This window comes from Callorhinchus milii, unplaced genomic scaffold (genome assembly GCF_018977255.1).
Source record: "Callorhinchus milii isolate IMCB2004 unplaced genomic scaffold, IMCB_Cmil_1.0 Scaffold1, whole genome shotgun sequence".
Taxonomy (NCBI): Eukaryota; Metazoa; Chordata; class Chondrichthyes; order Chimaeriformes; family Callorhinchidae; genus Callorhinchus; species Callorhinchus milii.
In genome coordinates, this window is record NW_024704742.1 from 70050292 (window position 1) to 70074768 (window position 24477).

General features: G+C 47.2%; 1 protein-coding gene across 1 annotated transcript; it reads left to right on the top strand.

The window, feature by feature from the left end:
• Positions 1–737: 737 nt before the first annotated feature.
• On the top strand, positions 738–21525 carry LOC103188111 (5-hydroxytryptamine receptor 7-like). Its single transcript, XM_007907963.1, has 2 exons — positions 738–1258; positions 20754–21525. The coding sequence occupies exons 1-2, from the start codon at positions 738–740 to the stop codon at positions 21523–21525; spliced, it is 1293 nt and encodes a 430-aa protein (XP_007906154.1).
• The last annotated feature ends 2952 nt before the right edge of the window (positions 21526–24477 follow it).

The following is a 24477-nucleotide window of genomic DNA, read 5'->3' on the forward strand; positions in this document are numbered from 1 at the left end:
CTGTATCTCTAAGTCTCTGTCTCTCACTGTGTGTGTGTGTGTGATCTTTATATCTCTTAAGTCTCTGTCTCTCACTGTGTGTGTGTGTGTATCTGTGTAGTCTCTATCTCTAAGTCTCTGTCTCTCACTGTGTGTGTGTGTGGTCTCTCTGTATCTCTAAGTCTCTGTGTCTCTCACTGTGTGTGTGTGTGTGATCTTCCTGTATCTCTCTGGCTGTCTGTGCGCAGAGCTTCAAATGAAGTGAAATGAACATGCAAGGGAGCAAGCGATCCCGCCCAACCTCCTAGACAACAGAACCGAGAGGATATCCATCCATTCCTGGTTCTCAGCATCTTCTCCCGAATAATCCCAGTACAGAGCAGCCCAGCCCAGTATACAGCAGCCCAATACAGAGTAGCCCAGTACAGAGCAGTACAGGCTAGCACAGAGCAGTACAGTATAGCTCAGTCCAGTACAGTACAGCACAGCCCAATACAGAGCAGTCCAGCCAAGTACAGTACAGCCCAGTACACAGCAGTCCAGTGCAGAACAGTTCAGCCCAGTACGGAGCAGTACAGTATAGCCCAGTACAGTCCAGCCCAATACAGAGCAGTCCAGTACAGAGCAGGCGAGAGAATGAGTGGATGGGAGAGTGAATGAGTGACTTGTGGTCTTGTTAAGTGAAACCTGACCTGTTGTGTTTGGACTTTGGGTTGGGTTGGAGGAGAGGGGGAAGTTTCTTTTCTCATCCGTCAGCTATGGTCCTACACTCCGACCTCATCATGTCCGGCTCCCGCTCTCTGGACGGCTGGGAGAGGTTACAACACCGCTCTCCACCCTTCCTCACCAGCAGCGCCAGGGTCTCATCTCACTCTCCAACCCCAATCTCAAACCCAACTCCTGGCCACGTTCTGGGCAACTCCAGCCTCACCAACTCAAGCGAGTGCGGGGAGGAGATCTTGTTGTATGGGGATGTGGAGAAGGTTGTGATTGGGTTGGTGCTGTCGGTCATTATCGTGTGGACAATCGCTGGTAACGGGCTGGTCATGGTGTCGGTGTGCAGCGTCAAGAAGCTACGGCAGCCCTCCAACTACCTGGTGGTGTCACTGGCGGCCGCTGATCTGTCGGTGGCGCTGGCCGTCATGCCCTTCGTCACCGTCACCGACCTGTTGGGTGGAGAGTGGCTGTTCGGAGAGGTCTTCTGCAACGTCTTCATCGCCATGGACGTCATGTGCTGCACGGCCTCCATCATGACCCTGTGCGTCATCAGCGTGGACAGGTGAGCAAAGAGCTTGACAGGTGCGGATATCAGGTCTGGCCCTCTGTCTCTCTTTGCACTTTTTCTCCATGTTTACATGAGGTGTCTCAATGACCTGATAAGGTGCTATATCAAGTGCAAGGATTATATGTCTGCTTCCTGCCTATGTGTAGATAGGTGATGCTGCTCAATGCACCAGTTGCAGATATGGGAACAGTGTGGATATCAGGTTGGGTACTCTCTTTTTCTCTGTGTTCATACGTCTCCTCCCTGTTTCTAAATGTGTGTGTGATCAGGTGAGGCTACTCAGTCCTCCAGTTGTGGATATGGGCATAGTGTGGATATGGGCACAGTGTGGATACGGGCACAGTGTGGATACGGGCACAGTGTGGATATGGGCACAGTGTGGATACGGGCACAGTGTGGATATGGGCACAGTGTCAATACGGGCACAGTGTGGATATGGGCACAGTGTGGATGTGGGGTCAGCTTGGAATGGGGACAGCGTGGAGTGAGGACAGGGTGAATGTGGGGACAGCGTGGATGTAGGGAGAGGGTGAATATGGGGATATGGAGACAGTGTGGATATGGGGATACTGTGGATATCAATGTGGTGATCCAAATCCAGCTCAGGTCCAAATCCCTGACTGTCCAGAGCCTTGGGATGTCCTCCCGACGTAAAAGGCACTACACAAATGTAATTTGTTGCTGCATGCAAATTCAAGAGGGAATTAGGGATCTGTTAGTTGAATAATTAAGTTGAGTGGAGACGAGCTATCCCCCTCATGCCTCTTAATTCAGAAATTATTTTTTAAAAAGAAAAATAATAATTTTTCTCCAGTCCTTTGTTTTATGATATTGAGTTTCTCTCTAATCTTGAAAGGGCAGAGCAGTCATTGGGGGCAGGGAATCCGCCCACTCAGTTCCTGTTAATCCTACAAGCCAATGCCTTGACGTCACCTCCCACTCGACTACTCAAACACCCTCTTCGCTGGTCTCCCCTGCTCCACTATTCACAAAATTCAACTAATTCAGAACTCCGCTGCCCGCATTCTCACCCGTAATAAGCTCCGTACCTCCATTACCTTGACAAACTCCATTGATTCCCGGTCAGAGAGCGGATTGATTTCAAGATCCTTACTCTAGTGTTTAAATCCCTCCACGCCCTTGAACCCCACTATCTCTCCAGCCTGCTCTCTCCTTACACTAGTACCCGCTGCCACTGCTTAACTGGCTCCAGCCTCCACTTTGTCCCCCCGGATCATCCGCCCCACTCAGCAACATGCTTTCAGCCATTATGCCCCAAACCCGTGGAAATCTCTCCCTCAATCCCTTTGCCTTGCCCTCTCTCCCCATTTTCAGGTCGCGCCTGAAGACCTTCCACTTCGATTGTGCCTATGGTCACCCTCCTCCCCATGGCTCGGCATTGGACTCTGCCACTGTTAAGCACTCCAAGACACCATCTATAGCACCACCGTAAAGGGTGCTATAGAAATAAAAGTTGTTGTACTTGTAGGGTTGTCCCAGCTGGACAAGCAGTAGGAAAGCTTGCCAGACAGCGATATCAATGGTAAGCCATGCGGTTTTAGCTGGTTAGACTCCAGGATACAATCATTCCCCAATACACACTCTGGAATCCCCAAGTCTTGCCAACCTGCACATAATACTTTGCGGAATTAGGTAATCAGGATATGTCCCTCCAGGAAGAGAGGAGCGCACATTCCGTTCCTACAATCTATCTCTGGGATTTCCATGTGTAGGTGGGATGCATGGGATTCTCAGTTTGGTTTGGATAGCCTGAAGCCTGGTGATTGGTTTCCGCATGTGCCAGAAACCTGGCTGACCAATGTTTTTTGTCTCGACAATGAATTATCTATCTTTCCTTACTCCCTTGCTCGCTCCCTCCCTCCTTCCTCTCTCCCCCCACCTTCTTTCCTCTCTCCCTCCCTCCCTTGCTTGCTCAGAGCAATGCTGTAAATTCTCTGATTGTAATCTCTATAAATTCAGATCTTGTCCATGGCAGCGGAGTAAGAGGAAGGGGGGAAGGGGGCTCAGCTCAGCAGTTTATTCCGAAGATGACTTTTCAAACCTCCCTCTAAGTCCTTTTGTGATTGCCTTTGGTTTATGTTCTCTGGTGAATTGATGTGAGCGAAGGGTTGCTGAGTGCAGTAATGAACCTCAGACCCAGGTTACAATGCCTTCTGCAGGACACACACTGAGCTTACCAGCCATGACAAAAAAGAAATGGTAGCCAGTGATGGCACATTGATTGGAATCAGTCTATGGCATGTTTCAGCATGTTTGTTAAGTGCCAGTCAGTAACACTTTTCCCTCAGGCAAGCTTAACAACAGCAACAAATTACTTTTATACAGCATACAAACACAGTAGTCGCTGGTTCCCCGATCTAGAGGAGACCAAACGTGGATTGGGTGACTACTTTGCTGAACATTTCCATTCAGTCCACCAAATGTAACCCTGAGCTTGCCGTTTTAATTCTCCTTCCCACTCCCACTGTGATCTCTCTATCCATGGCCTCCTACTCTGTTCGAACAATGCTCATTGTAAGCTCGAAGAACAGCACTTCATCCACGTCCTGGGCACCTTACAACCCTCTCGCTCAACATTGATTTCAACCACTTCAGACACTAACCACAGCTCCATCTTCTCTCAGCCTTGCCTCCCCCACTACCCCTCTTCTATAACAATTAAGGCATCCTCTGGTTATTAGACACATCTGTTCACTATATAATCTCCCTGTTGCTTTTGTCTTGCACTACAACAACAACAACTTGGATTTATATAGCGCCCTCCACGGCGGACAGCGCCTCAGAGCTCTTTACAGTAACGGATCCCGGGACCGAGCCAGGGGGAGGAGTGGGAAGGTGACCAAAGGCACGGTCGAAAAGAAAGATCTTCAGCAGAGACCTGAAAATGGGAAGGGAAGGAGCGAGACGAAAGGAGTGAGGAAGGCAGTTCCAGAGCCTTGGGGCATATTGGCTGAAGGCACGGCCACCGAGGGTGGAGTGGAGGACTCGGGACAAGGAGGAGGCCAGATCCGGAGGAACGAAGGCAACGGGTGCTGTTTTGAGGAGACAGGAGGTCAGAGAGGTAGTGGGGTGCAGAGAAGTGCAAGGACTTGAATACAAGGGTGAGGATCTTGAAATCGATCCTCTCTGGGATAGGCAGCCAGTGCAGTCTGGCAAGGACTGGGGTGATCGGGGAGCGGAGTTTCATGCCGGTGAGAATGCGAGCAGCAGAGTTCTGAATAAGTTGGATTTTATGGATGGTAGTGGACGGGAGACCGTCGAGGAAGGCGTTTGAATGGTCCAGCCGAGAGGTGACAAATGCGTGGACCAGAGTTTCAGCGGCTTTTGGGGAGAGATATTGGCAGAGACGGGCGATGCGTCGGAGGTGAAAGAAAGCGGTGCTGGTGAGGGACCGGATATGGGGGAGGAAGGATAATTGGGGGTCGAACCTGACGCCTTGGTTGCATACGGGTTCGGAGAGTTTTAAGGGGAGGTCGGGTAGGTGAAGGAGGTGAGAGCCGTGAGATTTTAGACGTTGACGAGAGCCGAAGAGTATGGCTTCCATCTTGTCAACGTTCAGCAGAAGGAAGTTTGCACTAATCCAGCCCCTGAGGTCTGACAGGCAGACTGACAGAACATCAGGGGACTGGGGGTTGCAAAGAGAGGTGGAAAAGTAGAGTTGGGTATCATCTGCATACATGTGGAAATGTACCACATGTCTGCGGATGACATCCCCAAGAGGAGCATGTAGATCAGAAAGAGGAGGGGGCCAAGGATGGATCCCTGGGGTACCCCGCAGATAACCGGGTGAGAGCGGGAGGAAAAGTCGTTTGTGAGATGTACTGCTGACGGTTTGTTAGGTAGGACTCGAACCAGGCGAGTGCGGTCCCACTGAGGTGGATGACAGAGGAAAGGCGGTGGAGGAGGATGGCGTGATCGACTGTGTTGCACACGGTGGAGAGGTCCAGGAGGACAAGGAGGCAGAGGGAGCCCTGGTCACAGATAGAGAGGATGTCGTTTGTGACTTTCACAAGCGCAGTCTCTGTACTGTGGGCAGGGGGGAAACTGGACTGGAGGGACTCAAAGAGGGAGTGGGGGGAGAGGTGTGCGCTAAGTTGGTTTGCAACAACACTTTCTAGAACTTTTGAGAGGAAGGGCAGGTTAGAGATAGGGTGGTAGTGGCTGAGGTTTGAGGGATCTAGGGAGGATTTTTTCAGGAGGAGGGTGATGACAGCAGTTTTGAGGGAGGCAGGGACTGATCCGGAGGCGAGGGACTGGTTGATAATGTCAGCCAGTAGTGGGCAGAGGAGGGGGAGCTGTGTGACCAGTGAGTTGGTGGGGAGGGGGTCGAGGCAGCAGATGGTGAGTTTCATGGAGGTGATGGTGGGTAAGAGGGAGGAGGGAGAGATGGTGAGGAAAGAGTGTAGAAAGGGGGTGGTGGTAGGAGCAGATGATGAGGAGGGTGAGGGGGCAGACAGGGCGTGGTGGAGGGTGACAAGGGGCAGGATGTTCAGTATTTTAGTTGAAAAGAAGTCCATGACCTCCTCGCACTTGGCATTTGATATGAAGATTGAGGAGGCCTGAGGGGGGCACGGAGTAGGTAGTGGGTGGTGGAAAAATGGATTTGGGGATTGTTTTTGGCCTCCAAGATGATGATGAAGTAGAAGCCGTTTTTGCTTGTGTCAAAAAACGGCGGTAGCTGTGGAGGTGCTCGAGCCACAGTTGGCGGTGAACTGTCAGGCCAGTTTTCCGCCATCTGCGCTCGAGCAGCCGGGTTTGGGTTTTTTGGCGGCGGAGATTGTTGTTGTACCAGGGGGATCGGGAGGGTTGGAGAGGGTCCTAGATTTTAGCGGAACGAGGGAGTTGAAAGTGGAGGAGAGGTGATCATGGAGCAACTGGACGGCTGCTTCAGGATCTCCGCGGGTGGAAGGCCAGACGGATAGGATGTTTGAAGATGAGAGGGCCTTTGTGAGGGTCTCAGGGGGTAGCCTTTTCCAAGGGCGTAGAGGATGGTTGAGGGCTTGGTGGAGGAGAGAGGGATGTGAGAGGAGAAGGAGATGAAAAAGTGGTCTGAGATGGCCTTGTCCACTATGCTGAGTTCGGAAATGTCAAGACCATGGGTGATGATGAGGCCAAGTGTATCACCACGGTTGTGGGTAGGTGAGTTTATATGGAGGATGAGGTTTAGGGAGGAGCGGAGGGCAGTGAAATCGGCAGAAGTGGTGCAGAGGGAGATTAGGTGGAGATCACCCATTATGAGTAGGAGCTTGGAGCAGAGGGACAGGGAAGAGAAGAGAGTAGAGATGTCTGTGTGGAAGGAGCCGGGGGGCTTAGTGGGTTGGTAAACAAGGAGAATTTTCAAAGGGAGAGAGGGGTGGAAAAGGGTGAGGTGCTCGAAGGAGGGGTAGCAACCAGAGGAATAGGGGATAAGACTAAGGGAGGCTTTGGAGATGAGGGCCACCCCGCCGCCATGTTGGTTTGGACGAGGGATGTAGTGGTAGGTGTAGCCTGGAGGGGAGGTTTCCACTAGGGGCCGGGGTCACTGGGGGAGAACCGGGTTTCTGTGCGCCCAAGAATATCAAGGTGCTCGTCCAGGATGAGGTCGTGGATGGTGAGGGCTTTATTTGAGAGGGAACGGATATTTTGGAGGGAAATGCGGGTGGGTTTGCTGGAAGGGGGGGAGGGAGGAGAGAGTGGTGCAGAGAGGATTTTAGGTTGTATAGGAGAGATGGGAGTGGAGAGTTGGGGGGTACGTATGAGGGAAGGGGGAGTTGGGTTTGCCTTAAGGAGGCGGTCTGAGCAGAGGGAGTAAGTGATGGGAGACGTGGGGTTGCTGCTCTGGGATAACCAGTGCCGGGAGCCATAATGGACCCGGTGGAGGATGCCCAGGATGGAGCAGAGGGAAGTGGTGATGGGGTCGAGGAAAGAGAGAAGGCGGGTGGGAGAGAAGGACAGAGGGGGAGTAGCGGATAGTGGGGGTTGGGAGGAGAGATATAGAGGGGGGTGGGAGGAGAGACATTCAGGGGGAGGCTCGGGTCGGGGCGGCAGCCAAAATGCACAAGCAGAGACCGAGAGCGAGCGATCAGCAGGATGGCATCAGCTCGCAGGCTTAGTCTCCCAGGCCATGGCCGAGTGGCGGTGGCAGCCACGCCATTGTTGTTGTTGTTCCTGTTTTTTTAATAATTTTTTTTATATAACTGTGACGTCACTTTGTGAAACGCGCCCGCCCCACCCCGTCACTTATCTCAGCTCCTACCTCCGCTCCCGACTGAGTGGCTCCTCACCTGGGCTGTGCTTTATATGCACGGCGAGGCCTCGGCTCCGCCCCGCGCTCGCCTACCTCAGAAGATATACTACAACCTTACACCTACTTTCCCCTCTGCACCTAATTCCCACTCTCACCCAATTCCTTCTCACTCTGGCCTCGCCTCATTCCAGACGTAGCTCACTCTGGGCCCTCTGCACTATCGACATCTTTAATCCCATCATCTTCTGTCCCCATCTAAAAAAATTTTCTTTGACTTTCTTTCCCCGCCCCTTTCTCTGCTTGTCCTTATAATCTGCTCCCTTCAAACATCCTCCAGTTCTGATGAAAGGTCATAGGCCTGAAACGTGAGCTAATTTCTCTCTCCATGGATGTTGCCTGACCTGCTGCGTGTTCCCAGCGACTTCTGTGTTCATTCCAGATTTCTAGCAACTGTAGTACTTGCCTTTTGTTTACTTCCATATAGTACCTTTCACATCGGGAGGATGTCCAAAGGCACGGGACACTTAAGGGCTGACACCCAAGCTGGGGGTTGGAATCAAGAGGGTGACCAAAGGCAAAGTCAAAGAGGAAAGTCCTGATTTGGGTCTTTAGGGAGACGAAGGAGTGAGGCAGAGGGATTTGGGAATGGTGTTAATGTGCTGTGGGTTCAAAGCCCTGTGATGAGGCTTTGAGCTCGCGGCCAGGGCTGACCCTCCAGTGCAGTGCTGGGGGAGCTTTGCAATCTCACAGGTGAGGTCCTTTGAGTTAAACGTGACACCGAGGTCTTGGCTGTGCCTGTTCAGGTGGATGTTACAAAGTCCATGGTGCTCTTCAAAAAGAACAGTGACTCAGGGAGTAACAGGAGAGGATCAGAAGAACTTAATAATGCTAAATAATCCTTACATTTGATATAGTGCCTTATCATGTCATTGAGATGTGTCAAAGCGCTTTACAGAATCTATTGCAAAGTGAATTGATTGTATATTTTGTGGGCAAAACATGGCAGCCAATTGCGCAAAGCAGCGTCCCATAAACAATCGTGGATTGAGTGACCTAAAAAAACACATTCTTTTTAAGGGTTTATTACCCCGGAAAGCAATCCGCCAATTGACTAACAACCAGGTTCCTACTTACTGCTGGGTAAACAGAGGTGTATGGAATAAGGAAACTTGCCTAACGTTTCGTCTGTCACTGTCATCTTGTTTAGATTAATGCTTTACCTCCTTAGTTGGGGTTATTAATGTAGATATTCTGTATGTGTTAAGATTTTGTTCAAAGTGGAATGCCTTTGCTTTAAGTCTATTTGTCGTCTAGGGACCGAAATATAATTTAAAGCGGAAAGGACAACCTTGGCCACACAAAGTCTGTGACCTGGGTGAGTTACTGAAACAAAAACACTGGAAGGGATCACGTGGGTCCTGGAGGGGGAACCCACTGATACATTGAAAGGGCAGGAGATTGAAAATGGAGGGAAAAAGTATCAATGTGATACATTGAAAGGGTAGGAGTTACGAGAATATTAAAGGAGGGGGTTCGCGGAGCTCGGGGTCACTTTCTCCTTGTGTGTCATCAAGGACGTATGTGCCTGACCTGAGAGCCTCGCTTCCAAGTCAAGATTGTTTTTTCTTAAGTAACTTTGGGTAAAGCTGCTGTGTCATAGTTTAGTGTCGAGGTATTTTCTGTTCCTTAATGTGGTGACAAAATTATCATGTTTGGGTAGTGTAAGTTAGGGTTTAAGGACAAATAAAACACCGTTGAGTTTTCTATACAGTGCTTCTCGAGTCCCTGTAAAAATCAAGTTGGGAGGGACGAAACACAAGCAGGTTATTGCTGAAGTCAGCTGGCTGGTAGTACGAACGACACTGATGAATGCATCCCTTTGTTGCTCAATAAGTCAGTGGGATTACCTGTCGTCGTGTGTAAATTCTCATTAGTGGAGTTTCACTCAGAGATGGAACTTGCACGATACAGACAAAGGCCACCGAGTACACTGAGCGCTTTGTCATAACACAGATATGCAATTAGGGGTGAGAACCGGCGCAAGCCCTTCCCGGGAATCGAACCCGGGCTCTCACCACTACGCTACAGGACTCCATGACTTCTCTCTGGGGGATGTCAGGGTGCTTGTGACAGGTGTGAGAGCAGAGTTGATTGGGGGTATATAAGAGAGAATTGGAATTTGAAGTTAGGCTGAGGGGTTCTTGGAGGAGCAAAGACTGAGTTGAAAAACAAATGGGTCGAATGTCCGAGTGTATCATATGGTTCAAAGAACGCATCGTTTTCAAGATCCTCACACCTACCTACAAAACACTTTACATCCAAACCTCTTTCCAACCTGGTCACACCGCAATCCTCTCCCTGCCCCCTTCGCTCAGCTGGCTCTGGCCTCCTGCACTTTCCTTGTCCCCTCCGTTCCACCATCAGCGGCCATGCTCTCAGCCCTTACGCCCCGAACCTCTGGAACTCCCTGCCTCAATCCCTCTACCTTGCTACCCCCTTACCCATCTTCAGATCGCACCTGAAGACCTTCCTCTTCGACCATGCCTATGGACACCTGCCCTCTCTCTCTGGCTCTGAGTCAAGCTTGCCGAGACACTGCCCTGTGTGAAGGGCACTGTACAAATGCAAATTGTTGTTGTTGAACTGTGGGCAGAGTTCAGTCTACAGGACTTTAATCTAGTGATGCAATCCTCCACTATTCCCCTCCCATCCTTTGCAAACATTGCAAGAAGGAGCAAAAATTGCAAAAAAAAAATCCAGGGTGTAAGGAGAAGCATTTTTTTAAACATTTGAGAGAGAACATTTGGAAAATGTATTCTTAGACTAAATTTGAAGCTATTTTTCTGCAGGTTATTTTAAGAACTACAGCAAACCAGCTCCCAAAACTCAAGATTTTAACATTTGCACACTCAGAAATGTACAATTCTAAAGAGAATTAGATGGACTTTCTGACCCTTGAAATCTAAACGGAGTTTCAACATCAACAACAACAATTTGCATTCATTGTGGAGTCCTATAGCATAGTGGTTAGTGAGCTCGCCTTGCAAGCGAGAGGATCCAAGTTCAATTCCTGGGTAATAATACCTAGGGAAAAAAAATGTATTGACTCAATCCACGATTGTATGTGAGACACTGCTGTGTGCAACTGGTTGCCGCGTTTCACCCACAGAACACACAGTCAAGTCACTTTACAGTATATCCTGTGAAGCACATTGAGACGTCTTGATGATGTGATAAGGTGCTATATCAAATGTAAGGATTGTTATTATTATTATTATTATATAGCTCCCTTTACACAGGTAATGTAGCAGGAGATTGCACAAAAACATCTTTGGTATTTTGTGTATGTGTAAAGAAAGCTGACATTTTGGAATGTCTGAGAACAGGCAGAGTCTGGCAGCTGAACACAGCAGCTGATGCCCTTGCGGAGGGTTTATGGTGCAGAATGTCAGCCGCCAGCGTGACCGGCAGAGCGCACACTGTGAGGGAGTCGGCTGTGAGCCAAACAGAACTTTAATGCAGCACCAGGGCTGTTCGAAAAAAGAAGGGAGTTTCTCTCTCCTGGTGGCCTGGCTGACGATCCCCTGGATATTTTTTGGTCAGCTGGGTGTCTTGACATGTGTGGAAACCCATCACCATGTTTAAGAGTGGTGAGAATTCCAAACCAAACCAGGAATGTCCATGCATCCATCTACCAACTTCCTGACATGAAAGGCGCTATACAAATGTAATTTAGTATTGTACACATTGGAAATCCTGGAGATAGATTGTTGGAATGGCATGTGTGCTCTCTCCCTGGAGGGATGCATCCTCTTCACCTAATTCCGGCAAGGATAAGGTGCAGGTTGGCAAGAGGCAAGGCTTGGAGACCCCAGAGTGTGTGTTGGGGAACTGCTGAAGTCTAATCAGCTAAAACCACGTAGCTTGCCATTAAGAGGACTGCCTGGTAAGCTTTCCTGCTGCTGGTCCAGCTAGGACCACCTTACCCATTAGGGCTTTAGCTTGCAGGGTTAACAGGAGCTGAGTTGGAGGGTTACGTGTCTCCAGTGACTGGTCTATCCTAAGTCTGAGCTGGGCTGTGCTGCCATCAGCAGTACATGTGGTATCAGCAGTGCCCTGGAATACTGCAGATCTGCCTGGATCCAGAACCGGACTAGTGACTGCCACAGAGGGTGGGCTCGATTCCGACCTTCCGTTGCCAAAAATTTCACCTTGGAGCCAGTTGAGCTCAGGATTTTACTGTAAAGTCAGTGTGTATTTTATAGACAACCGCGGCAGCCAATTTGCACACTATAACGTCCCACACACAGCCATGAAATAAATGAACACATTTTATTTAGGAGATTGTTGGCCAGGACACCAGGCGAGAGAAACTCCCTTCTCTTTTCAAGTTGAGTGCTGGATCTTTAACATCCACAAGCACAGGCACTGACGGGGAGCTCGGTTTAACGTCTCATCTGACAGACGGCATCTCCAATAATACAGCGCTCCCCTCCCCCAGCACTGCACTGGAGCATCAGCCCTAACTTAGGTGCATTCAAAGTCACCCGATGAGGAGCTTGACACATAACTTTCTGACTCAGAGGGTAGAGTACTACCAATAGAGCCAGGTTACGAACCATGCAGACTGTATCAGAGACATAACTGACAGCTCGACAGTTAGGTATTAGCAAAGTGCACTGGATTAATCTCGACACCGCAGCTGTGCACGTCAGGGCTGTCGAGCTCAGTTTGTGTTACCGCAGCAGCGAAACTCACCAATTTTCTTGTATCCAAAGCATTCGTTGCGGGGTGTAGAGTGGGGGAATTAATAAAAAAACAAACCTACAAACTGAATCATTTTAACTCCTTGAATTCTTCTAAATCAAATGTCTATATTTTCTAGCACTCAGGAATGCTGATCATCGGCCTGACTCAGTTGGTAGTGCTCTCGCTTCCGAGTCAGAGGTTTGTGGGTTCAAGCCCCCACGTCAGGACTTGGAATCGTCTAAGCTGCCACTCCAATGAAGGGGGCGGGGGCGGGGCTGGGAGTGGGGGGAGATGCTGCATTGTCAGAGGTGTCGTCCTTCAGATGAAACGTTAAACCGAGGTCCCGTCTGCCTGTTCAGGTGGACGTTAAAAATCCTGCAGCGCTGTTGGGAAAGAGAAAGGAGTTTCTCACTCCTGGTGTCCTGGCCAACAATCCCCAAGATAAAAATTGGTCACGCACTCCATGACTGTTTATAGAACATTGCCTTGCGTGAACTGGTTGCTGCGTTCACTTACCAATACACAGTCACCACACTTCACAGTAAAATTCCATGAAGCACTTTGTGATGTCTCGTTAATGCTATATCAAACGCAATGATTATTATTATTATTACTCATTCATTGAAAGACTCAGGACTGAACTGAGTGTTGACTTGGGGAATGACTTTGAGTGTGGAGCGTGGGGGGAGAGAATTAATACATCACTATTTAATCTTATCAGAGACCCTAAAGTTCTCACAGTCTTGCCTAAAGATCTCTGCCTTTAAAATTCTGCTGTATTTTGGAAGATTTTCAAATTCATAGAGTTATACAGAGCGATAAAGAATAACACAGCACAGAAACAGAAACTGCTTAACCCAACTAGTCTGTGCCGTTGTTTACACTCCATAGAAGACTACACCCCTCTATTCCCGTCTCCTAAACTCCTCTATTCCCATCTCCTACACCCCTCTATTCAATCTCCTACACGCCTCCATTCCTGTCTCCTACACCCTTCTATTCCCACCTCCTTCGTGTACATATCAAGTTTCCTCTTAACTATGTTGATAAGATGTCTTTTTGAGATGACGGGAAAGTGGCTTCTGAATAAAGGCCGGATTCCTGATTTTCCTCTGTTGTTCCGATGGATTTGCCGCTGGCCTGCGGGAACGAACGTAGCTCCAGAAATAGATTGGGTGCGTGGGATCGGAGTTCCTGTGGGTTACGTGACCCAGGTCCGGTCACAGGAAACAGTCTCCATTTAAAACCAATGGCCCACAGAAATTTACAGCACGGAAAAAGGACATTCATCCCATCATGTCTGTTTCTGGCTCTTTAAAGAACAATCTAGTCGGTCCCATTGATCTCCATTGATCCCCTTCAAATGATTTTCTGTTAAGATATCTATCTAGTTCCCTCTTGGAAGTTAATATGGATTCTGCCTTGACCATTATCCCCAGCAAGGCATTCCACATATCAACAACTCTCTGTGTAAAAGGATTCCTCCTAATCCCTCCCTGTGCTTGCTATCTTAAATCAATGTCCTCCAGTCACTGACCCACCAACCAAGGAAAATAATTTCTCCCTATCAACACTATAAGCCATTTATCATTTTAAAGATCTTGATCAGTTCTCTGAAACTCATGTTTCTCTGTTCCAGTGAAAATAGCCTCAATTCCTGCTTGCAGGTAAACCACTCATCCTTGGTATTATAAGAACAACAAATTAAATTTGTATGACACCTTTCATGTTGGCAGGATGTCCCAAGACAGTCAGGGAATTGGTCCCGAGCATGGGGTTGGGATAATAATAATCCTGACATTTGATGTAGTGCCTTATCATGTCTTCTGGACGTCTAGGCGAAACAACGGGTGGAGTGCTGGAAGGTTAGGGCTTGAAGGCTTTGAAGGAGAGGAAATCATCCTAGTGAATGTCCTCTGCACCCTCTCTATTGTCCTATCATCGTTCTTGTACTGCATCTAGCTCATAGTTTGCACAGGTTAAGCATCACATCTTTGGTTTAGTATCAATTAATATCTATTAATAAATCCTAGGATCCTGTTAGCTTTCTTCCTAGCTCAATCTACCTGCCTTCCCATCTTTTGAAGAGTTATAATAATTCTTGCCTTTGATATATTGTGGAGTCCTGTAGCGTAGTGGTTAGAGCACTCGCCTCACAAGTGATATGAACCAGATTCGATTCCCGGGCAGGGCAAAACCTTGGGCAAGTTTCCTTATTTGACACACCTCTGTTTACCTAGTAGTTGGTGGTCGCTTTTCTGGGGGTAATCCCTTCAAAAAAAATTAATAATTGGGTCACTGAATCCATGACTGTTTGCGGGACACTGCTCTGCGCAATTGGCTGCCACATTTCACTCGCAAAATACACAATCAATCTCCTTTATTGCGTGAAGCGCTTTGAGACGTCTCATTGATGTGATAAAGTCCTATATCAAATATAAGGATCATTATTATTATAGCGCCTTATCATGTTGTTGAGACTTCTCAAAGCACTTCACAGGATATACTGTAAAGTGCAGTGGCTATGCATTTTATGGGTGAAATGTGGCAGCCAGTTGCGCATAGCAATTTTCCGCAGACTGCCATGAAGTGAGTAATTGATTTTATTTGGGGGATTGTTGGCCAGGACACCGGAAGAGAGAAACTTCCTTCTCTTTCCGAATTACGCCATGGGATCTTTTAACGACCACCTAAACAGGCACATGGGGTCTCATCCGAAGAAATGTTTAATAATTTTTAAAAAATCAACCTACATGGAGGCTCAAACTACAGGCCATTCAACACATCACATCTGTGCTGGCATTCGCCGAGAAAATACATAATCACTACACTTTATATTAACTCCTGTGTGGTGGTTTGAGATGTCCTCTTGACATGAAAAGTGCACATGAAAGACGCAATAGGACGATTGTCTTTTTTCTGTGCTTTTTTCTTTGGTTCGATACCAATTGCAAGGAGTATTATGAACAATGCTAATAATAGTGGAGTCCCGTAGCGCAGTGCTTAGCACACTCATTTCGCAAGCGAGAGGACACGGGTTTGATTCCCAGGTGATTCAAAACCTTAGGCAAATTTCCTTACTCCACACGCCTGTGTTTACCTAGCAATAAATGGGAACCCGGTTGTTAGTCGATTGGCGGATCGCTTTCCAGGAGTAATAATCCCTACCCTACTTGAAAATTGGTCACTCAATCCACGACTGTTTGTAGGACACTGCTGTGCACAGCTGGCTGCCTCATTTTGTCCACAAAATACACAGTCAATCCACTTTACAGTATATTCTGTGAAGCCCTTTGAGACGTCGCAATCACTTGATAAGGCGCTATATCAAATGCAAAGATTATTATTATAATAATTGTCACACTCTCTTGCTCCAATGCCCTTTAATGTTCCATTTCAAGCATCTACCTCATTCCCTTTTACGAATTTACAAGCATCTGCCTCCATTGTTACTGGCGGTGAATTTCACATTTCCTCGTCCTCCCTCTGCACGGATTTTTTTTGAGAACGTCCCCTTTAATTCTGCTGAAACCTCACTCACCATCTCCTTGCTCACCATCTGTTTCCTCTCAGGCAGACAACAATTGCAACACAATTTGCTGTTCATAACCTTGAACAACACGTTTCCCTCTCCCTGAATATCTCTGTAACCCAACTCATCTCCTAGGCTTTTATTTCACTGCCAACCTGATCTCCAACCTCACTCGTTCTATCACACAACCTCTATTATTTTTTTGGTCACCCGGGTGCCTAACACACACGGAAACTCATCATTATGCTTAAGAGTATCCAAACCACACTTAGAGTTGTACCTATTGTATGCCACCTACACGTGGAAATGTCCCCATGTCTGGATTGCAATGCACACACTCTCACTGTCTGGCAAGCTTTCCCGCTGCTTGTCCAGGTGGGACAACTTCAGCTGTTAGGTTTTGGGCCTACAGGGTTAACAGGAGCCAAGTAGGAAGAATCCTGCCCTACGGCATAACCTGATTCCCAGCTTTTCTAACAGGATTCCTAATTGGAAACTTTAGGCAAGTTTCCTTACTCCACACGCCTCTGTTTACCTAGCAGTAAATGGTTGTTAGTCAATTGGCGGATCGCCTTCCCGGTTTAATAATCGCTCAATAAAAATTTGCCCCTCAATCCACAATTGTTTGTGTTTTTATACATGCACAAAAAATGGTCACTCAATCTATGGCTGTTTGTGGGATACTGCTGTGCGTAATTCGCTGCTGTTGTGGATTGAATGACCATTTCCTGTGAAAACATCTAATGCAATCGTGGTTGAAGTACAATTCAGCTGAGAATGCCTCTTAGATGTTGTTCAGCTCTGCCATGCGCACAGCCTAAATTGCCCTCTTTTTTGTGATTTGTGATCTTGATATAAACGTTCAGTTGTTCACTACGGCATTGTAGGAGAATACAAACATACAGCTTGCACTGTGTAGGGCTGAGCGTTAAAATCGCTGTCATATTGCGTATATAGGTTCAAACCCCAGGAGCTCCCAGGCTAGGGTGACACTCCAGTGCAGTGCTGGGGGCAGAGTCACTTTGTCGGAGGTGACATCCTTCAGATGAGAAGTTAAAACCGAAGTCGCATTTGTGCCTGTTCAGTTGGCTGTGAAAAATCCCATGGCACTATTCGAAGAAAGAAGGAAATTTCTTTTTTCCCTGGCCGACAATGATTAACATTGGTCACTTGCTTCATGACTGTTTGTGGGCTGTTACAATAATTATAATAATAATAATCCTTGCATTTGATATAGCGCTCATCACGTCTTTTAGACATCTTAAAGCGCTTCACAGAATATGCTGTAAAGTAAATTGACTGTATATTTGTGGGCGAAACGTGGCAGCCAATTGCACACAGCAGTGTCCCACAAACAGTTGTGGATTGAAAATGACCAATTTATTATTGTTTTTGTTTTTTGAGGGATTATTATCAGGCGTGTGGAGTAAGGAAACTTGCCCAAGGTTTCGCCCTGCCTAGAATTGAACCCAGGTGTCTCGCTTGCAAGGCGAGTGCTCTAACCACTGAGCTACAGCACTCCACTTCCAAGACAATAAGTCCTGTGAAGCGCTTTGAGAAGGTTTGATGGCAATATCAAAGTTCAAGTGCTGTTGTATTTTAGGTAAAGAGTGGAAAAAAATTACCCTTGCACTTGATATCACGCCTCATCACATTGAAACGTCTAAAAGCACTTTACTGAATTTTTCTGTGAAGTGTAGTAACTGTGTATTTTATAGGTGAAAACCATCAGCCCAATTGCACACAGCAACGTCCCACAAACAGCTCTCGTTTTCATCAAGAGGAGGGGGATTATCAGCCAGGACAATGGGAGAAATTATATTCTCTTTTCAAATAGTGCCATGTGATCTTTAATGCCTCATCTGAAGGATGGCACCTCTGACAATGCAATGCGCCCTTCAGCATGACATTATGTCAGATAAAACCTATCCGTGACCCTATCAACCCATCCTTGCCCTGCTCCACTTGCTTCCCATCCTCCAGAATAGTTCAAAGTCCTCATCTTCATTTTCAAGGCCCTCCATGGCTCTTCTCTCCCTCTGTGATCTGAAAACTCCACATCGACCCTGTCTGCTTCCTCCGCTCAGCGGGCTCCAGCCTGCTCCATGGACCCCCACCCTGCCCTCCTCACTTTCAGCAGTCGGGCTTTGAGCCTTTCTATTCCCACCCTTTGGAACTCCATCCCACAGTCCCTTCGCCTCGCTCCCTCCCTTGCCTCCTTCAAGGCATGTCTCAAGACCTTCCTCTTCGACTGTGCCTTTGCTGACCCTTCTACACCACCCTCACTGCTCTCAACCCCTCCTGATCTCAACCCACAGCTCGGGTGCAAATCTTGGTCTGTCCAGCGCCTTGGGACATCCTCCTGACGTGAAAGGCTCTAATATAAATGCAATTTGTTGTTGTTGGTAAGATGCTTGGACTCACAACCCTAATGACCATGAGGTGAAAGTGTTACTGACCAACATGAGCAGACAGGTCTCTTGTTTTAATGTCCTTGCTAGATATGAGCTGGGCTTGATGTGCAGAAACGGTTTCTGATATGACTAGATGATTCTGCACTAAACTGAGATAGTGCGCAAATGGCTGCCGCGTTTCACCCACAAAATATACAGTCGCTTTACAGTATATTCTGTTAAGTGCGTTGAAACATCTCGACTATGTGATAAGGTGCTATATCAAATGCAAGGATTATTATTATATTATTCTTTATTGGGATGTTCAAACAAGAAGGCACAGGTTTCAGTTTACAAAGGGCAATGAAGGACAGTGTAGATTTACAGGGATGTTCCTCAGGGAGGAGGGGACACAGCTATCAGGAGAGCGTGAACAAGTCAGAGCTTTTCTCTCTGGAGTTGAGAGGATTGATAGGGGACCTGATCGAGGGCTTTAAGGTTATGAAAGGATTTGATAAGGTGGACGTTGATGGGCTGTTTGCACTTGTTGGTGAGTCTATAACTAGAGGCTGTAAATATAAGCTCATCAGTAACATCTCATGGGGAATTTAGGAGGAACTTCTTCACACAGAGGCTGGTGAGAATGTGGACCTCACAGAGCTGTGGTTGAAGCAGAATACCTCAACATTTTTATGAGGAAACTTGATGCACACCTGAGGGGGCGGGGAATAGAGGGGTGTGTGGAGTATAAACGCCTGCGTGGATTTGTAGGGTGGAATGGCTTGCGTCTGTGCTGTAACATTTTATATAATTCTATCCCATGTAAACCTGGCTCAGGTGGTAGCACTCTGGTCTCTGGATCATGAAGGCTAGACTGGGGGGAGAATGGCGCAGCCACTATATTTTGCCAGAGGCGCTGTCCTTTGGACGAGAGGTCCTGTCTATGGCTGGTTCAGGTGGTCGTTAAAGATCCCACGATGCTCAAAAAGGGTTGGGAGTTTCTTTCTCCCGGGGTCCTTGTCAACAATCCCCTAAAATAAAATAGGTCAATCACTTCATGGATGTTTATGGGATGTTGCTGTGTGCAAAATGGCTGCTGCATACGCCTACAAATAATAATAATAATAATAATCCTTGCATTTGATATAGCGCTTTTCACGTCGGAAGGATGTCCCAAAGCACTTCACAGAACACACTGTAAAGTGAATTGACTGTATATTTGTGGGCGAACGCGGCAGCCAATTGCGCACAGCAATGTCCCACAAACAGTTGTAGATTGAAAATGACCAATTTATTATTGTTTTTGGTTTTGGAGGGATTATTATTAGGCTCTGTGTGGAGTAAGGAAACTTGCCCAAGGTTTCGCCCTCTGCCTGGAATTGAACTCAGGTCTCTCACTTGCAAAGCGAGTGCTCTAACCACTGAGCTACAGGACTCCACAAAATACAGTCACTACACTTCAGAGTAAGTTCTGGATATTGCAATCAGATTACAGAGGCACAATCTTTATCTTCAAATCCAACTTGCAAATTTATGACCAACTAGTCCGTTTACATTCCTCCCAAGCCCACATTCGTCCAGTCACTCCTTCTTATTCCCTTTTATAATAATGAACCGGGTGTCTTGACACATGTGGAAACCCATCACCGTGCTTAAGAGTATCCAAACCAAACTGAGAATTCCATGCATCCGACCTACACACGGAAATCCCAGAGATAGATTTGTTGGAATGGAATGTGCACTCTCTCCCTGGAGGGAAGCATCCTGCTTATATAATTCTTGATCTTCACTGGTTTCTATCATTATTATTATGTTATTACAGTTTAAATCACACTGTAGAGGTAGTGTCTAAATGGTTTTCAGTAATGGTCAGCCAGTCCAATAAAACTGCCTCATTACATATGAATGGATGGTACTTTTCTTATTACAGTGTATTAAGTAAAGTGAATCTCTCATACACTCTCTTGTCTGTGTGTCTCTCTCTGTCTCACACACACTCGCACACATTCTGTGTTTGTGGTGTATGTGTGTCTTATCTTTCACACACATTCTCACAAATCGTGTCTGTTTTTCACACTCACACTCTCTCTTGTCTCTATGTGTCTCTGTCTTTCAAACACTAACAATCTTCTCTGTATGTGTGTGTGTGTGTGTGTGTCTCTGTCTTTCACACACACACACACACACACACTCTCTCCCTCCCCCACTCTCTAATGTAATATTTAATGTGTGCCAAGGTAACAACGACACCCTTTTGACCTCACCTTTCCAGGGTGTGGCAACGTGATAAAATCCTCTAAATATATATTACAGTATATTTGTGTGTAAGTGTGTGTGTTATCTGTGTGTTATGTGTTTGTACATGTGTTAACACATTAAATTATCCCATTTAAGCCAGGAAACCACCCCATCTCTTGCTCTCTCTTGCTCTCTCCCTCTTTGTGAAGCGTTGTGGGAATAGGATTATTAACAGTCCCAGTTCCACTGATGATTATATTATTAATAATAATAAAACTTGTATAGTTATTAATACAATTATTAATATATTTGTCTGGTCATGTTTTTCAGATATTTGGGGATAACTCGCCCTCTGACATACCCGGTGAGGCAGAACGGACGCTCGATGGCTAAAATGGTGCTGATGGTTTGGTTGCTCTCGGCCTCTATCACTTTGCCGCCCTTGTTCGGCTGGGCCAAGAACGTCACGGTGGAGCGAGTGTGCCTCATCAGCCAAGACTTCGGCTATACCGTTTACTCCACAGGGGTGGCCTTCTACATGCCCATGACCGTCATGTTGGTCATGTACCATAGGATTTACAAGGCGGCCAAAATCAGCGCCGAGAGGCACAAGTTTGCCTGTGTCCCCTGGCGCTGTGAGCGGGAGGGGATCTACAGCATGGACAAGGACTCGCGAGCCCAGCATCCCGGGAAGCGGTCGAAGGCCGCGGAGGAGTGTGTGACCTTATCCAGGTTCCTCAGGCACGACAGGAGAAACATGTCTATCTTCAAGAGGGAGCAGAAGGCGGCTAGAACGTTGGGCATCATCGTGGGTGCCTTCACCTTCTGCTGGCTCCCTTTCTTCCTGCTCTCCACCGCCCGTCCTTTCATCTGTGGCATTGAGTGCAGCTGCATGCCCCTGAGGCTGGAGAGGACATTGCTCTGGCTGGGCTACACTAACTCCCTCGTCAACCCCATCATCTACGCCTTCTTCAACCGGGACCTGAGGACTACCTTTTGGAATCTGCTCCGCTGCCAATACCGCAACATCAACCGCAGGCTGTCAGCCGCCAGCATGCATGAGGCACTCAAAGCCACCGAGAGGCACCAGTGCATATTATAACCTGGAATCTCAGCTCTCACAGGGCCGACACGCTCCAGCCAAGTCGGCTGATAGCACCATTGCCAAAGGCGTCGACCCTCAGAAGAGATATTTCGCCGACAAAAATACACGGTCCATTCACAATGGACGGTCCATTCACAATATATTTACAATATATTCTGTGAAGCGCTGTGAGATGTATCAATGACGTGATAAGGCACTGTATCAAATGCAAGGATTATTATTACTGATAACTGCGCTGCTGACCTCATCCTTCCTATTCCCCTCTTGTTCGGCTGTGTTTAAGGTTTAAATGTTCAATTATGCTACCGCAAAGAAAATCATTGGGCAGAAAAATTTCAACGTTCAATCTTTAATCAAACTATAAGAATCATTGCTGTTGATACGGCGCCTTTCATGTCAGGAGCACGTCTCAAAGCGCCCTATAGGATTTTTCTGTAAAGACTGTGTGGTTTATAGGTGAATGAGCGTCTTCATCATGTCACTCGGCACCTGAGCTGGGTTTGGGAGCCGATAGATTGGAGTGTGGGGGGAGGGGAAAGAGTCCCGAAGGTCTTCAGACGGATCTTGAAAGAGGCAAAGGAGGGAGCAAGTCGGAGGGACTCCGGGATGGAGTGCTGGATGTCTAAAAGCACTTACAGTAAATTTGTCTGAAAGGATCTACAGTAAATTTTGTACCAATTTGCTACTGTGGGATACAAAGTAGCCTTGAAGCAGAAGACTGATTTTGTATCAGGGGAGTATCAGCCGGGACACTGGGAGAGAGAAACCCCCATCTCGTTCTTCGAATAGTGTTGGGGATCTTTAACATCCTCCTGAACAGGGCACAGACGGAACCTCGGTTTGAACGTCTCATCCGACAAGGCAGCAACCCCTCCCCCAGCATTGCACCCACTCACTGGAGTGACAGCCTGGGGCTGAGAGTTTAAAATCCCCAACTTGGGAGCTTGAACCCACAACGTTTCTGACTTGGACACGAGAGCGTTACAGGCTAAACCAGGCTGACAGTAACATTAACTCATCCTCAAAGAGATGTAATGATCCGGAAAGAAAGAAAATAACAGGACAGGCCACAGCCTGGGAGATCTCAGCATCAATCTTGTCCTGGCGTAGAGGCAAAACTAAGCACAGTTGGAAAGGAACGTTCGCTTTTGGTTGATAAATGGGACTGAACTGAATGACATTGCACTGGGATGTAATGAGGAGAGAAAGGACAGGAAACAAAAATAATTTGTATTTACATAGAGGGGAGTGACTGAGAAGTGATCAGTATTGAAGTCAAAAACAGCTTGCCAGATTGTTGCATTTTATGTTGTAAGACACCAAGCCAGGGTGCCTTGTATTTAAAATATGTATAATATATCTGTGTGTGTGTGTGTGTGTGTCTGTACGTATTTACAGGAAATTAATCAGACACCACAGAAGATCTTGTGTTTGTCTTACGGACAACTTTCAAGATGACATACATTAGAATACATTAGAATATACAGCACAGAAACAGGCCATTCGGCCTAACTGGTCTATGCCGGTGTTTATGCTCCACATGAGCCTCCTCCTGCCCTTCCTCAACTAAGTCTTCAAGCTCCCATCCCCAGCTCAGGTGCCCATCCAAGCCCCATATCAGGACTTTGAACTAACATTCCAGGCTCCAATTCATGCTGGAACGTGCCCTGATTACCTAATTCCAGAGAGTATTAGGTGCAGGTTGGCAAGAGCTAAGGCTTGGGACCCCAGAGAGTGCGTCGGGGTAACTGCTGGAGTCTAAACAGCCAAAACCACATAGGTTACCACTGGGAGTATTGTCCAGCAAACTTCCCTCTGCTTGTCCAGCTAGGACCACCTTACCCAGTGTATTCTGGGGTGAAAGTGAGCTCTGAATTGTCAGACGTATCGTCCTTGAGCTGAGACATTAAGCCAAGGCCCTGTGTGTGCCCTGTTCAGGTCGATGTTACAGATCCAATGTCATGATTGGAAAAGAGAAAAGAGTTTCATTTTTCCTGTATCTTGTTGACAATTCCCCAGATAAAATCAGTCATTCACTTCATGGCTGTTTGTGGGGCATCGCTGCGTACAAACTGGTTGTTGAATTCACCCACAAAAAGATACATAGTCACTACATGGGACTTTTTACCCTAAATTCCTTTGAAGTGCTTTGAGAAATTATAAGGCACTGCATCTTATGCGACGATTAATATTAATAATAAGATAGCAACAAGAACAAATTACATTTGTATAGCGCATTTCATGTTGGGAGATCGTTCCAAGGAAGAGGGCACAGGTTTCAGGTTACAAAGTGCAATTTAGGACAGACACCGGGAAGTTTGTCTTTACCCAAATGGTAATTAATAGCTGTAACAGGGATTTATTTGGAAGGATATTGTAGCGTTAGATACAGAGAGAACAGTGTAGATTTACAGGGATGTTCGCAGGGAGGAGAGGACACAGCTATCAGGAGAGAGTGGACATGTCAGAGCTTTTCTCTCTGGTGTTGAGAGGATTGACAGGGGACCTGATCGAGAGCATTAAGGTTATGAAAGGATAAGGTGGACGTTGATGGGCTGTTTGCACTTGATGGTGAGTCTATAACTAGAGACTGTAAATATAAACTCATCTCATAGAGAGATTAGGAAGAACTGGTGAGAGCGTGGACCTCACTGACAAGAGCTGTGGTTGAAGCAGAAAGCGTCAACATATTTAAAAGGAAACTTGATGCATATGTGAGGGGAATAGAGGGTGTAGAAGAAAGGAATAGAGGGGTATAGGAAAGGGGTGTACAGGGTGTAGGAGAGGGGAATAGAAGGTGTGGGAGAGGGGAATAGAGGCTTGTAGGAGAGGGGAATAGAGGGGTGTAGGAAAGGGGAACAATGGGGTGTAGGAAAGGGGAATAGAGGGGTGTAGGAGAGAGGGATAGGTTTTAATAGGGGAATGGAGAGGTGGAGAAAAGGGGAATAG

Coding starts and splice junctions, on each gene's coding strand:
- LOC103188111 (XM_007907963.1), top strand. CDS start 738: ATGGTCCTACACTCCGACCTCATCATGTCCGGCTCCCGCTCTCTGGAC. Junction 1,259..20,753: donor TGCGTCATCAGCGTGGACAG/GTGAGCAAAGAG, acceptor CATGTTTTTCAG/ATATTTGGGGATAACTCGCC.